Source organism: Ooceraea biroi, chromosome 13 (assembly GCF_003672135.1).
Source record: "Ooceraea biroi isolate clonal line C1 chromosome 13, Obir_v5.4, whole genome shotgun sequence".
In the NCBI taxonomy this organism is placed as follows: Eukaryota; Metazoa; Arthropoda; class Insecta; order Hymenoptera; family Formicidae; genus Ooceraea; species Ooceraea biroi.
In genome coordinates, this window is record NC_039518.1 from 1,857,811 (window position 1) to 1,872,483 (window position 14,673).

At 41.1% G+C, this 14,673-nt stretch overlaps 2 protein-coding genes across 3 annotated transcripts in view; one reads left to right on the top strand and one right to left on the bottom strand.

The window, feature by feature from the left end:
• Window positions 1–9,123, top strand: part of LOC105286400 — a 62,165-nt gene extending 53,042 nt beyond the window's left edge. For both annotated transcript variants that reach the window (XM_026974725.1, XM_026974726.1), the window contains exons 8-9: window positions 800–1,248; window positions 6,047–9,123. In XM_026974725.1, the coding sequence (XP_026830526.1) occupies window positions 800–1,248; window positions 6,047–9,002 (3,405 nt within the window). In that variant the 3' untranslated portion in view covers window positions 9,003–9,123. The remainder of the gene's footprint in view (window positions 1–799; window positions 1,249–6,046) is intronic.
• A 1,716-nt stretch (window positions 9,124–10,839) lies between these two features.
• LOC105286399 (eukaryotic translation initiation factor 3 subunit J) lies at window positions 10,840–14,571 on the bottom strand. The gene is made up of 6 exons (XM_011351338.3): window positions 14,404–14,571; window positions 14,222–14,304; window positions 13,520–13,633; window positions 13,288–13,426; window positions 11,898–12,068; window positions 10,840–11,763 (listed from the first exon to the last, which is right to left on the bottom strand). The coding sequence occupies exons 1-6, from the start codon at window positions 14,417–14,419 to the stop codon at window positions 11,570–11,572; spliced, it is 717 nt and encodes a 238-aa protein (XP_011349640.1). The 5' UTR covers window positions 14,420–14,571; the 3' UTR covers window positions 10,840–11,569.
• Between the last annotated feature and the right edge of the window lie 102 nt (window positions 14,572–14,673).

A 14,673-nucleotide genomic window follows, 5' to 3' on the forward strand; every position in this document is an offset into this window, starting at 1 on the left:
TATATACAGGGTGTTTCCTAAGTAAGTAGACAAACTTAAGGAGGATATTCCTTGGCTTATTTTAAGAAGAAAAGGTCATATAAACATATGTCCTAAACTGCTTTGTTTTCCAAAAAAAGTACATCACTGTTTTCGTTCACTTTTCGGATAGCGTGCTTTTGCAGTACGAGTCAACAGCGGTGGAGATGGAGTGGGGATGGTCAATTTTTTAACAGGAAGTTTGCCAATCGATGGATCGGTCGAGGTACTCAAAGATCAAACCATTTATGGCCTGCAAGATCCCCAGACTTAAATCCAGTAGATTTTTTTCTATGGGGACAGCTTAAATCTTTAGTTTACGCTACACCTATTCAAAATGAAGAAGATCTCAGAAATCGCATAATAGATGGATGTGAAAGAATACGTAACACTCCAGGTATTTTTGAGCGTGTACGTCAATCAATGGAAAGGAGAGTCGAGGCGTGTATCATGGCTGCAGGTGGACATTTTCAGCAGTTACTGTGGTGTTATTATTTTTCTTTTTAGTTACTATTTTCTTTTTCGTTATAATTTCTCTTTTTGGTTACTATTGTTTTTCATTTGTTTCATTTGCAATAACACAAACTGTTCTATAATAAACGAAAAGTGAACGAAAACAGTGATGTACTTTTTTTGGAAAACAAAGCAGTTTAGGACATATGTTTATATGACCTCTTCTTCTTAAAATAAGCCAAGGAATATCCTCCTTAAGTTTGTCTACTTACTTAGGAAACACCCTGTATAAGTGGCATTTTGTTTATATAATATCATAAAATTCTAGCTGCTCGGCGAGGAAATGTACAACAGTCACGATAGAAGTTATCGAACGCGAGGTAGCGAGCGATCGAGCCGATCTGCCAGCCCGGACGCGTCACGTGCTGACAATCTGGGCTACGAGGACAGCTTAAAAGTCGCCTTTGAGCACAACAACAAACTGCGAGATAAAATCCAACAACGCATGAGGGAAAGCGAAAATCTAATAGCCAGCACATTCAGTCAGAAGACTAACGATGATAATCAGGATTACGCAGACGATGATAAGCGAGATAGTGTTGGAAATTCGTATTCCTCGAGTATGCACGAGCACGAACAGCTGTCTACATCAGTCACATCGAATAGAGAGCAGGAATTGTCGCCAGCACATAAGAATAAAATGAATTCGACTTTAGGCGGTCTGTTAGATAAAGCATTGTCTAACTTGTTGCACAACAACGGCAAACACGATCACAAGTGAGTATGTTTGTTCTTGGAACTATTTACTACATTCATTCGCTGGTATAAATATTTTTATCACGGTAGATCGATATCAATATTCTGCGTTTAGACTGTTGGATCTCAGCAAATTTACAAATCAGATTAGTGTGATAATGGATTTCCCAGTTTGATTTAATCGAATAACAATTTGATGAAACTTTTAAAAACTTGAGAAAAAAGTCTACAGATTATTCATGAAACTCTCACGAATAAACTTGCAGAATTTCGTAGCTATAAAGCTTCGGTATTTATAAAAATCTTGCCTTCGAGGTAATCTTAATTTATTTATTTTCTTTATACGCTCGCGCGCAAGCTGTACCATTTTATTATCTTCGTCGTACTCGAATTTATCTCAATAAAACTCTATCGACGATAAAAAACGCAAAAAATTGTCGAGATTAACACATTGCAGGTAACAACAAAATACCGAACAATGATTAAAAATATTTTATTCTATTTTATAAAGGGTCGATCATGTATCAAAGCGGGCATTTTTTAGTTTCGCGCCGATCCAACACCTGTTGATTACTCGTTTATCTGCCCACGCGACTATACGTTACTGTTTCGATTAGACTCTTCGACCACGCTAAATCAAGTGTAATACATGAAATGTGACACGTATAATTGCATACACGCGTCACATTTTTGAAGGACAATTTTTAAGGGGAAAAAACATAATCTCCGTGATCCGCTCGTCATTCCTGAGTTTTACGCCGATAATCAGTTTTCTGATAGTCGAAATCAAATCAAATAATGTATATACAATTGACTGTGCAACTGCGACACTATATTCTGCCAAACGTTGCTAGCATCCTATTTTCTTGCTGGCTGGAATCAATTGATGTGGCCCATAGAGGAGCTTACGTTTCATCAAGGACGGTTGAGAGACCACCTCTCGTAGGATGATGTGTTCATTCGTTTGCGTTGCGTATTGATTCGTTCTCCACCAGTACTCCACCCTGTAGGCGACGAACGATCTTTTTCAATAGTTGATGCAATAGCATCAGTATGTAGCATTTAGTGTAGTGTTCTATGTAATACTTGACGCGACGACTGATATATTGGGTTGGCCAAAAAGTAATTGCGTTTGTTTTTTATATAAATAAAAGGCGAATTTTTCATGGGAAACAAAAACTTTATTAAACAATATATTGTCCATTTTGTTTGATTATCTTTTGCCATTTTTCAGGCAACTTCATGATTCCGCGCTCAAAAAAGTTCTTATCTTTTTCAACAAAAAATAATTCCAACAGCGATTTGATATCCTCATCAGCATTAAAGGTTTTACCATTCAAGGCGTTTTGCAAAGAACGAAACAAATGGTAATCTGATGGTGCCAGGTCTGGCGAATATGGTGCATGTGGTAACACATCCCATCCAAGCTGCAACAATTTTTCACGAGTGACCAAACTTGTACGTGGTCTAGCGTTATCATGGTGAAACACAACACCTTTGCGATTCACCAATTCTCGACGTTTCTGTTCGATGGCATCATTTAATTTATCCAGTTGACGACAGTATACGTCTGAATGAATGGTTCGATTCCTTGCAAGCAGCTCAAAATACACAGTCCCACCAGACTGACAGCATAATCTTTCTTTGGTGAATATCTGCTTTTCAAGTGCTTTCAGCAGGTTCATCACGCTTGCTCCACCATCTTTTTCGTTTGACGTTGTTGTAGACGATCGATTTTTCGTCGCCTGTTATCATACGTTTCAAAAATCGATCATTTTCCTCACGTTTCAAAAGAGAATCGCAGATGTCAATACGCTCAGTGAGATGAATTTCTTTGAGCTCATGTGGTACCCAAATATCGAGCTTACTAATGTATCCAAGTCGTTTTGAATGGTTTTCAACACTCGATTTCGATATGTTAAGATTCTCAGCAATCTCTCGTGTCGTTAAACGCCGATTCGAATCGATCGGTGCCTTTATTTTGTCATCATCAATTTCGATTGGCCTTCCTGAGCGTGGTGCATCTTTCACATTAAAATCTGCAGATCGAAATTTAGTAAACCAATTTTGACACTGCCGCAGTTTTAAAGCATCTTCGCCATATATTGGGTTGGCCAAAAAGTAATTGCGTTTGTTTTTTATATAAATAAAAGGCGAATTTTTCATGGGAAACAAAAACTTTATTAAACAATATATTGTCCATTTTGTTTGATTATCTTTTGCCATTTTTCAGGCAACTTCATGATTCCGCGCTCAAAAAAGTTCTTATCTTTTTCAACAAAAAACAATTCCAACAGCGATTTGATATCCTCATCAGCAGTAAAGGTTTTACCATTCAAGGCGTTTTGCAAAGAACGAAACAAATGGTAATCTGATGGTGCCAGGTCTGGCGAATATGGTGCATGTGGTAACGCGTCCCATCCAAGCTGCAACAATTTTTCACGAGTGACCAAACTTGTACGTGGTCTAGCGTTATCATGGTGAAACACAACACCTTTGCGATTCACCAATTCTCGACGTTTCTGTTCGATGGCATCATTTAATTTATCCAGTTGACGACAGTATACGTCTGAATGAATGGTTCGATTCCTTGCAAGCAGCTCAAAATACACAGTCCCACCAGACTGACAGCATAATCTTTCTTTGGTGAATATCTGCTTTTCAAGTGCTTTCAGCAGGTTCATCACGCTTGCTCCACCATCTTTTTCGTTTGACGTTGTTGTAGACGATTCATTTTTCGTCGCCTGTTATCATACGTTTCTAAAATCGATCATTTTCCTCACGTTTCAAAAGAGAATCGCAGATGTCAATACGCTTAGTGAGATGAATTTCTTTGAGCTCATGTCGTACCCAAATATCGAGCTTACTAATGTATCCAAGTCGTTTTGAATGGTTTTCAACACTCGATTTCGATATGTTAAGATTCTCAGCAATCTCTCGTGTCGTTAAACGCCGATTCGAATCGATCGGTGCCTTTATTTTGTCATCATCAATTTCGATTGGCCTTCCTGAGCGTGGTGCATCTTTCACATTAAAATCTGCAGATCGAAATTTAGTAAACCAATTTTGACACTGCTGCAGTTTTAAAGCATCTTCGCCATATATTGGGTTGGCCAAAAAGTAATTGCGTTTGTTTTTTATATAAATAAAAGGCGAATTTTTCATGGGAAACAAAAACTTTATTAAACAATATATTGTCCATTTTGTTTGATTATCTTTTGCCATTTTTCAGGCAACTTCATGATTCCGCGCTCAAAAAAGTTCTTATCTTTTTCAACAAAAAACAATTCCAACAGCGATTTGATATCCTCATCAGCAGTAAAGGTTTTACCATTCAAGGCGTTTTGCAAAGAACGAAACGAATGGTAATCTGATGGTGCCAGGTCTGGCGAATATGGTGCATGTGGTAACGCGTCCCATCCAAGCTGCAACAATTTTTCACGAGTGACCAAACTTGTACGTGGTCTAGCGTTATCATGGTGAAACACAACACCTTTGCGATTCACCAATTCTCGACGTTTCTGTTCGATGGCATCATTTAATTTATCCAGTTGACGACAGTATACGTCTGAATGAATGGTTCGATTCCTTGCAAGCAGCTCAAAATACACAGTCCCACCAGACTGACAGCATAATCTTTCTTTGGTGAATATCTGCTTTTCAAGTGCTTTCAGCAGGTTCATCACGCTTGCTCCACCATCTTTTTCGTTTGACGTTGTTGTAGACGATCCATTTTTCGTCGCCTGTTATCATACGTTTCAAAAATCGATCATTTTCCTCACGTTTCAAAAGAGAATCGCAGATGTCAATACGCTCAGTGAGATGAATTTCTTTGAGCTCATGTGGTACCCAAATATCGAGCTTACTAATGTATCCAAGTCGTTTTGAATGGTTTTCAACACTCGATTTCGATATGTTAAGATTCTCAGCAATCTCTCGTGTCGTTAAACGCCGATTCGAATCGATCGGTGCCTTTATTTTGTCATCATCAATTTTGATTGGCCTTCCTGAGCGTGGTGCATCTTTCACATTAAAATCTGCAGATCGAAATTTAGTAAACCAATTTTGACACTGCCGCAGTTTTAAAGCACCTTTGCCATATACATAACATAACTTTTTATGAGCTTGCACAGCGTTTTTCCCTTTTCGGAAGTAACAAAACAAAATATGAGGAAAATGTTCTTTTTGATTTTCCATTTTGAAATCGACGGCAAAGAAACAATTGTTAACGAAATCGTGTAGTTTCTTTTTGTAAAACAAGCTTGAACTGTGAGTTGTTAACCTACATAATGAATTTGCGGTTTAGAATGAAGTTAGTTACATTTCAAGACATGTATGTCCATCTATTGGAAAGAAACGCAATTACTTTTTGGCCAACCCAATACATGATGTTCGGTAAAGTTATTTATCAGAGAATACATATTTCTCTAAGAATTATTTTTGCTTGAAAAAGAAACATCTGGACTCAGAAATTTCTATAAATTTCTCACCATTATTGGAAAGCTAATTCTGTGTGCATTAACCATTCATAAAATTCTACTTTTTAATATATTATTTACCGACATACTGTGTTGAAAAATGCTTTCCTCCCGTTTTCTTCATTATCTCACACAGTAACTCTGAAATTTTGAAATGAACAAACACACGTAAACACAGGAGTTTTTAATTAACGTCTAATTACCCGTGCAATTACATTTGCGGTGCAATTATTCACGTGATTATGTTGATTTAATAACGAGCCTGCTATTGTTTCTCAATGCAAGAACAATTTTGCTCGCGAATGCATAAAACGTAATAATGAATTTACATTATTTTGCAGTGGCTCTGCACCAATGAAACTGCTGGCGGAACTGGCCTGTGCGCGAGCTCCGACTTCTATGTCACCGAAGGATACCGCAAGCACTAAGAATCATCAATCGGTGAAGATGGTCGCGGCAGCGGTGGCAGCGGCAGCGGCAGCAGCGGCGGCGGCGGCAGCGGCGGTCAAGGATACTCCGGATTCTCCAAAGCGACCGGCGAGGGATCCAGCGGTGACATCGAGGTCTCCGTCAACGAAGAAGGCGAGGAACCCCATCAAGGAATTGTTTGAGCGCAAGAAGGAGATGAACGACCGAAAGGAGCAGGAACGCTCGAAGATTACGCTGGAGAAACTACGCAAGCCGAAGAAGAGCAAGAGGCAGCAGTTGCAACAAGATTTCCCACTGATCCGCAGGAACGAACGCTGCGGCGGCTTGGTTGAGAAGAAGAAGCGCCGCGGCTCTTTCGAGCGCAAGACGGAGGAGAGAATAAAGGACGTGTACGATTTCGACGAGGAAGAGAGTCAGACTGCGCTGCCTGCTCTGGGTAGCGTGATGTCCTACAGGTGCCAGGTTGACAAGAGCTACGAGAGCGCTTGGTCGAGAACGAAAAACAGCGATGGGGAGCTCAACTTGGAGAACAGGACCAACTACGTCGCAGACACTAAATTAAATGTTGTCGACCGTAAGCTTCAAGAGTTGGAGAAGTTCACGCCGAAAACGAAGGGTGCTCTGAAGTCATTCCAGAGCGAGCAACGGCAGCAGCAGCGGATTGCTGGTTCGATCACTGGACCGATGGACGAGTTCGTAGAGAGAAAGCAGCAACGCCCGAAGCGACCCGTGGAACAAACCATCAAGCAGCCTAACAAGCTGAAAAAGCGAAGCAAGAGCGCGAAGAAACGAGCAAGGAACGCGTGGTACGAGAACGACAGCTCGGACGAATTTCGGACGGCCGCGAAAACGGAGGACGTCGGCGTCGGTATCTCGAAGAGTCAGCGTGCGTGCTCGAAGGGCAAGCAGAACATTTTTGCGGACCTGTCGACGTCGTCCGAGAGCGAGTACGAGCGAGGCGATGCCGATCCTGAGGCCGCCAGCGAGCAGCGAACGTCGCGATCGAGGAAGAACGCGAAGAAACCAATCGGCACTGACGTCGACGAGACGGATCGTGATCAACATACGATCGACAACGAAGAATTCAAGAACGAAGATCAGATTGTGGACGATTGGCGGGACCGAGTGGCGCAGGAAAGTATCGCGAAGAAGGATTGCGAGGCTGCAAAATCGGAATCGGAAATGTCGGATCATTCGTTGGTGATTGACGAGAGGAAGATTATGGACGAGGCGAGAAACAGCGACGATGACATGGACAATCAGTATGAACGGGCGTTCGACCTGGACGATCTGTACAGAGACGACAGCTCGGATGCGGAAACGGAGGAGAACGAAGAGAGTAAAGAAGAAAAATCGATCACGCAAGAGATGAGGAATGGCGTCGACGTGCAAGTGGTAAATGAAAACGCGACTCTGCAGGCGGAAGCCGCTGCTACGAACGCGAAAAGGTACGCGCCAGAGAACGAATTGATTCCCTTAGAAGAAGCCTTGGATTTCCTGGATCGACACGAGGACCTCGACGAAAAATCGGAGAACATGCACGCGGAAGTTCAACCGAAGAGCAACGCCGTCAATGGTACCGCAGAGATGGACGAGGCTTCCAACGATGAGGTCGTCGATGAGAGCAAAGTTCTCAACTCTAAGAAGATGCGAGACGAGAAGGAGGAGCTGGACGACGATGCGCCGACCTTACCGGAGAAACTCTCGAGCAATGAAAAACCGCAGAAAGCATCCGACAATCTCCCCCTTCACGTGTTTCTTAGCAGGAAGGTGCAGGAATCGAAGAAGAGAAAGCAGCAGCAGTTGGACAAGCTACGAGAGGAGCAAAAGAGAATACTCATGGACCTGCAGCCTACCAGGCGGCAGCGAAAGTGCGCGATAGGCAAGCAGGGATTGTTGGCGGAAATAAGCAGCTCGGATGAAGAACCGTACGCCCGAGATAATAGCAGAAGAGCGAACGACCACGTAACCGATAAATCGCGTAAAAAACGGGAGTCAAAGGAGAAGAGAAAGGAGAGGTATCTCGAAAAGAAGCACGAGCAGATGATCGCCAAGGAGCAGAAGGCGATCGAGGAGGAAATTTTGCGCGAGGTCGGCAAGAGAAAGGAGATCCTTTCGCAAAACGTCGACGACACTGCTGCATTAAGTGCTGATACAACGGAAGCTAAAGTCACTTCGGGACACGCTCAAAGGAGGAAACACCAGACGAAGGAGAGACAAAAGAGGAGCACTGACGAGAACGCGGAGCGCGCGACTTGCCAGTCTCCCGTCGGCACAAGAACCAACAGCGACAAATCCGAATGCGCGTTCTCTGCGGCAGAGAATGCGACGGAGAATAACGGGCACCTGTCAACCTCAACGAAGCAGAAGAAATGCTCGAAGTCACCAGTAAGATCAAGGAAGCTCTCGAGGCCCGAGAACGGGAAGGTCTCGGCGAGCAAGAAGGGCAGGGACGCGACAGCGGAGAGATCGAAGAAGACATCTGCGAGCAACAAGGACTCGAAGGAGCGCAGATCGTCGAGCGGGAAGCGCGACTCCGACGACGAGGAGCTGAAGACCACCAAGTCGTGGAACAAGGTCGAGGAGGGCGTCGGGGTGGCGATCGGCCGGCGAAAGCGCAGTGCCGCCCATCAGTTGTACTACTGGTCCAGCTCAAGTGACGAGGAGGAGGTGCCGGAGCCGGTCGCCGCGCCCGAGGAGGAGGACGATCGGCAGGAGCAGCACGGCTGGATCGTCGGCGACTCGCACAAACGGATGATAACGATGCTGGCGATGGAGAAGCAGCTGAAGGAGAAACGACGTAGGAGCGAGGACGAGTTCGAGCCCGGCAAATCCAAGGGCAAGAAACACCGGAACAGCACCTCTTGATACGTGTTTCACGATTGAACGGCGAACGACGTGCGGTGGACGTGATACGATAATTCTCGTTTTTCTTGTTTTTATTATGTTTCTTCGCTTAGGGAATTCAATTATGGAGAAAATGCAACCGGAAGAAAACGTTTGTCTTCGCATTACTCTTCAATGGATAACATTACGTGATTAGCGTTACGTGAATCATGATAATCGATACGTGATCATCCGTGGCAGTTCTGTGTAGCTAAATAATATCGAACACGTGCGATCTACGTGCGATGGAACTTGCTGCGTTCGATTTTTTTTTCTTCATTTCTTCAACACAAGTGCATATTGAACGTATATAGAAGTGATTCGAGAGCGATAGATTGGAAGAAAAGAGGAAAGAAAATATAAAATGTACATAAAGTTGCTTGACGTTCAAAGATTAAAAATTAATATAGTATTCTCGTCGCATTAAGAGTATACATAAATATATATATATATATATAAATACCGCAAGGTACGCGATATAGACTGAATGTGAGAAGTAGCGGAGAGTGAACACAGGGCACCCTTAGACAATACTAGGACATTTGTAACATTCAGTTATACGTAGGAAAGAGTTTGCAAATGCGGACGAGGAGGGAAGAGGAGTCGATCGTAATCCGCTTTATTTAGGAAAGGACGGCGTAAAATCCGGGTCCAATCGCGAGTTTAGCGCTTCTGCTAATTTTTCATTCGTAAAAAACAAAAACAACGTCTTTCTCCACTGTATTGTTATTACATATTCTTTGTATAACGCAGAGCGTCGATAAAAACGAAGCGGTAATGAGAATGATACTGAAAGTAGTACGTGTTTCCCGAGGACCTCGATCGTTTATGCGAGCTACTGGGAAAAACAACGTATGTATGTTTTTACGAATTTTCCTCAAGATCTCAAGCTTGCAAGCGCGGCCAACACGTTCGAAGAGAAAGCTTGTTAACGCGTAAAAAAAAGAAAAAGGAAACGCAAACGTTATTATTTTCTTTTCGTACTCGCCTCGTGCACATAGAACGTAAGCATGTAGATTTTCATATACCGCAAGAAAAAAATCGTTATATATGCATGTCATACACGAGTGACACACAGTGAAAGAAGAAAAACAAACGATTATAGACTCTAATGTAAATGTACTGCCATAATCATATATACGAAAGCCTATGCAAAATAGCAATTAATAAATAAATCCCTGTAAAGATTTAAGGAAGAAACCTCTTGCACAAAACTAGGCGACAACCCGATGTAAATAGAACATATTTTCAATGTGTCTGGAAAAGTATGTTTTGTAATATAAGGATTGCAAAGAAAAATAAAATCATTCAACAGCTCTTGATTTTGTTTTATTATATTATGTTGTATCAGTAGGCATGCAAATTAATGCGCACGGCGACCAGCACTCGCGAGATCCTTTCATGCACTATTAAAATAATGTTGGGAGACTGGCCGGAGTCCAGTTCAAGTGCTTTTGTATCTCTTTTTTTTCAAATAAAAATAAAGTATTTCGAAATATTTTTTTCCGAATTTGTCATGTCGGTAATGTTACTGATGTCGGTAATGTCAATCACGATTGTTTTGTTTCATCATACGATGGCACTTTCTCTCCCTCTCCCTCTCTCGTGTCGGAGTTTGACATTGCTCCAGAATCCTCCACGCATTAGAGTACAGAGGCGTAACAAAAAGGTTCCAACAAGCTCTAACGGATGGCACTAGAGCCACGATTACGCACAATTGTTCAAACAAAACATAATTATGATTTAAAAAATGACAAATATCTCTTTTGCAACAAGCAATTGATCGTCAATTACGACTATGAATCATACAAGAGAGAGATAATTTATAATCAACCTTTATTTAGGAATATACTCTTTCAAAACCAACTTCGAATTAATGTCCAATAAAAGTACGTGTGTATGCACATGTATATGTATAAGCTGCATCATATAAAACTTCCAGAATGTAATTACACGATTTAATCCGCAGTGATATCCGCAACGATACCTGCTATAAAGGGAGCATTTTTCGTAACAGCTTAAAACAAAACAAAGATGTACAATGTAATGCTATCTCCTCCTCCTCCACCCGATCCCGATGGATATACAATCGATGAGCTGAAGTTGCGCAGTCGTGCAATATTTTCAATACCTCTTACGCACAATTAATTATCATAGATATTACAATAGCAAACGGAAAAAGTTCAATGACGGACAGGTAGATAAAAATCTGGCAAACTCAACATACAAATTATTGAATATCCAACTGTTCTCAGTGTCTGTGTGTGTGTCTGTGTGTGTGTGTGTGTATCTTATTACTACATAGTTAATAAAGTATAGTTCGTTTTAAGCATTTCCGCCGATAATATTACAATTGTTAACTTTAGTTTCTATTTTATCCTGTTACGTGTGAACAATATTTACGGATTATAGATTAAACCATTGTACATTTCGGTTACAATTCAATTATGCAGAAAATACAAATATAAAGTCTCTGTATAAATCTGCAAATTAATATTTCTCTCGTATGTATTTTAGGCGACTAGAATGTATGAATATGTGAAAAGTCGCTACATAAAATCATCATATTCATCAAATACATAATCACCGTATTCGCTCAGCAGGGTGTTGTCACCCTCGATCTTAAGCTTCGCCTTTCCCTTACCCTTATTCTTTTTCGCTTTGTCGCCCTTCTCGATTTTCTGCTTCTCGATAAGCAAGTTGTCGACCGTGGTTTTCACTTTCTTCAAGTAATGCGATGATACTGGAACAAGAGACGTCGCAAAATGTTGCAAAACCGTATGAACTACGTTCAATAATATAAGCACACTGCTGGGTGCTACTTAAAATGTTGATTATTAAAAAAAGTAAAATTATTGATTATCAAACTATACTGACAATTAAGACAAATGGACTTTATGAGCTCCTCTGCGAATGTCGGGAATTCGGCGTGTTTGTTAAATTGATTTATTTTTTGCGAAAGCGCCGTGCCAAATCGCTCAAACTCCTCCTTCGTGTCTGGGACCATAGCGTCGAGAGATTCGCTTGACGGTTCCGTTGTAGGTGTACCTGTAAGATAACATTTCGAGTGTTACAATACCACGAACACGTGTTTCTCTGTACGGTATAACGAGCAAATGAAATAGAATTCTTCTTTGACCTTGGCCCAACGAATCTACGTATAATTAGTATGAATGACAAACTTCATAAAATGTCTGTGGCTATTGAAATTAGTTTCGGTTTAGAATCGGACTTCAGTTCAGAACTAGATTTCGGGTACAATATCGTGACTATAATATTGTAATTTTTTAAGCGTATTATAAAGTTGACAAATTTTTTCTCGTACATCCTACGATTACACGTATGCACCAGAAGAACAGGAACGGTACGGGAGACAGATAATTGATCAGAGAGATAAGGTTACAAAAACTGACGTGAACACAAGAATTTGCATACAATAGCAATTTTTATTAGAATACAATAACATCGATAATAAATTTAAATGTTCGTGTGTATATATTCTCTGTTTCTCTCTCCCCGTTTAGTACAGTTCCTGTCGTAAGTCAATTATAAAATTAATGTGGCTGTAATAATCGTAATTTCGTGGAGCCACAATTTTAAATTAATTAATCATAAAAATGTAAAAAAAGGTATATGTATAATTGGTGCGTTTCCTGCGGCTTTTAAGGTCTAGAATTTTTAGCATCCCTTCAAAGATTCCTCTTTGTATAATAATACTGTATACTTGCACGTGACAACCTGTTCTGTGTACCAATGTCGCGACATAGACACAGCTAATAATTGCATTATGATCTGTTAACACTTTTCGGTTACACATCATACATTCATATAAAAATAATTGCTATTATTATTATTATTATTATTATTATCATTGCCACAAAGCAAAGATGCTTGTATATCACTTCATGTGAAAATTTCGAGAAAACTTGTTGGCTTTTAGTAAACAGCTAAACACTACTACCGTATATATAATTAAAAATATAATGTATGTTTATAGGGTATATAATAATTAAGACACGCACGCATACACACACACACACACACACACATTTTCTCAAAAACTATTTTTGCTCAAATCAAATAATCTAATGCGTAATATGCTTAAAAAATAAACACTTTAGATATTAGTAAAAAAATTGTAAGCATATTCTAAGCAAAGAATGATTAATTTAAAATGAAACCACCGACATCACCGAAATCAAGAAGAATCATTTCTTATCTCTTTTATGTGATTTACGATCACTAAAGTCTACTAGGTTCGACAAACCGAAAGTTTCCATTGCCAGCCGCAAGTCTGCCTCCTCTTGCAACCTCTGGCGCCTGAGCATCTCGGCTCGCCTCTCTTCCGGCGTAAGTGCCTCCTCCATTTCTTTCACTTTCCTCTCAGCTTCTTCTTTTGCTTTTTTCTGAAGTAGTGAATTAGTTTTCGAAAATAGAATAACGAATGAAAATCATACGAGATGTATAGCTTCGTACAATGCGAAATGATCGAAACAAACCTCACGTTCCTCGATCCTCTCAGCCAACGCTTTTCTAGGTTTTGGCTTTGCTTTCGGTACTTCCGCCGGCTTTTCTACGTCCTTTTTCTCTTCTTCCACATCCTCCCAACTGTCCTGTTGGGTTAACAGGTTTAGATAAGCAAAAAAGAATATTAATTTGATATTTCTGTATTAATGATATATAACGCTTCCTCCTACAATTCAATTATATAAAAAATGTATGCGTGTGTGTTCATAAATTATATATATTCATCAATTTACTTGCAACTGCTCCATTTCTTAATTTTTATTTCAACCTGTTTAAATTCTATATCTCGTTATTAAACACACACGCACACGTGCGCTCGCATGTGTATAACGCACGTGTGATGTGCGAACATTAATACAGAGAGCGTAGGTATGTGTGAGGAGCCGCGCGCGCGAGCGCACGCACGCATGTGTGTGTGGCATGTATGTAAAATTTGTCATTTGCCATTCTAACAATATATCAAACTGCAAAACGCCGTGTACGATACGCGACTTGAATTAAAAAAATACTGAACGAAAATTCGAGGAACTCGTCGAGAGCTTGACGGATAATCGACGTGCACGGAGCTGCAGTATGGAACATGTGTTTATTATAGGTTATGTGCGGGATCACACGCGAATTCACGGGGAGGCGAAACGTCACGGAGGACGTGTATTGGAAAAAACTTCGCCTACCTTAACGTCTTCCTCCTCGTCCTCGCCCTCCCACTTGTTCGATCTCATCGCGAGATCGAATTTCGCCTCAACGTTATCGACATCTGCAAGAGCACAAGACAAGGTTAAAATTACGATCGTAATTAACCGTTCGCTCGCAAAAGTGCGCGCGGCTAAACGAACGGCCGGCACTCGCTGCGTACCCCATTCCTCGTCCATCGTCGTCGGCAATTATTTGTCGGGCGTCGTTCCTACGTGGAAGTCGAAAACCTGCCGCACGATAACGCAAGGATATCAAATACAAGTGGACTCGAGCGGGCCATACTGCACGAAGAAAGCGTGCCAGCCTTTGACTATATACCTATGGACCGCTAACGTTGCCACTTAGGTAATGTAAAAGACGCGATCCAAGATCTCAGCGCACCCACGGCCCAACGGCCAAGCCACGAACTAATGGTCGTACATATACCTTT

What these genes read in the sequence shown, in the direction of transcription:
- LOC105286399 (XM_011351338.3), bottom strand. An exon ending in ACGAGGAGGAAGACGTTAAG is followed by an intron (nt 13,634 to 14,221) that starts GTAGGCGAAGTT and finishes TTAACCCAACAG; the next exon opens with GACAGTTGGGAGGATGTGGA. An exon ending in AAAGTCCATTTGTCTTAATT is followed by an intron (nt 11,764 to 11,897) that starts GTCAGTATAGTT and finishes CTCTTGTTCCAG; the next exon opens with TATCATCGCATTACTTGAAG.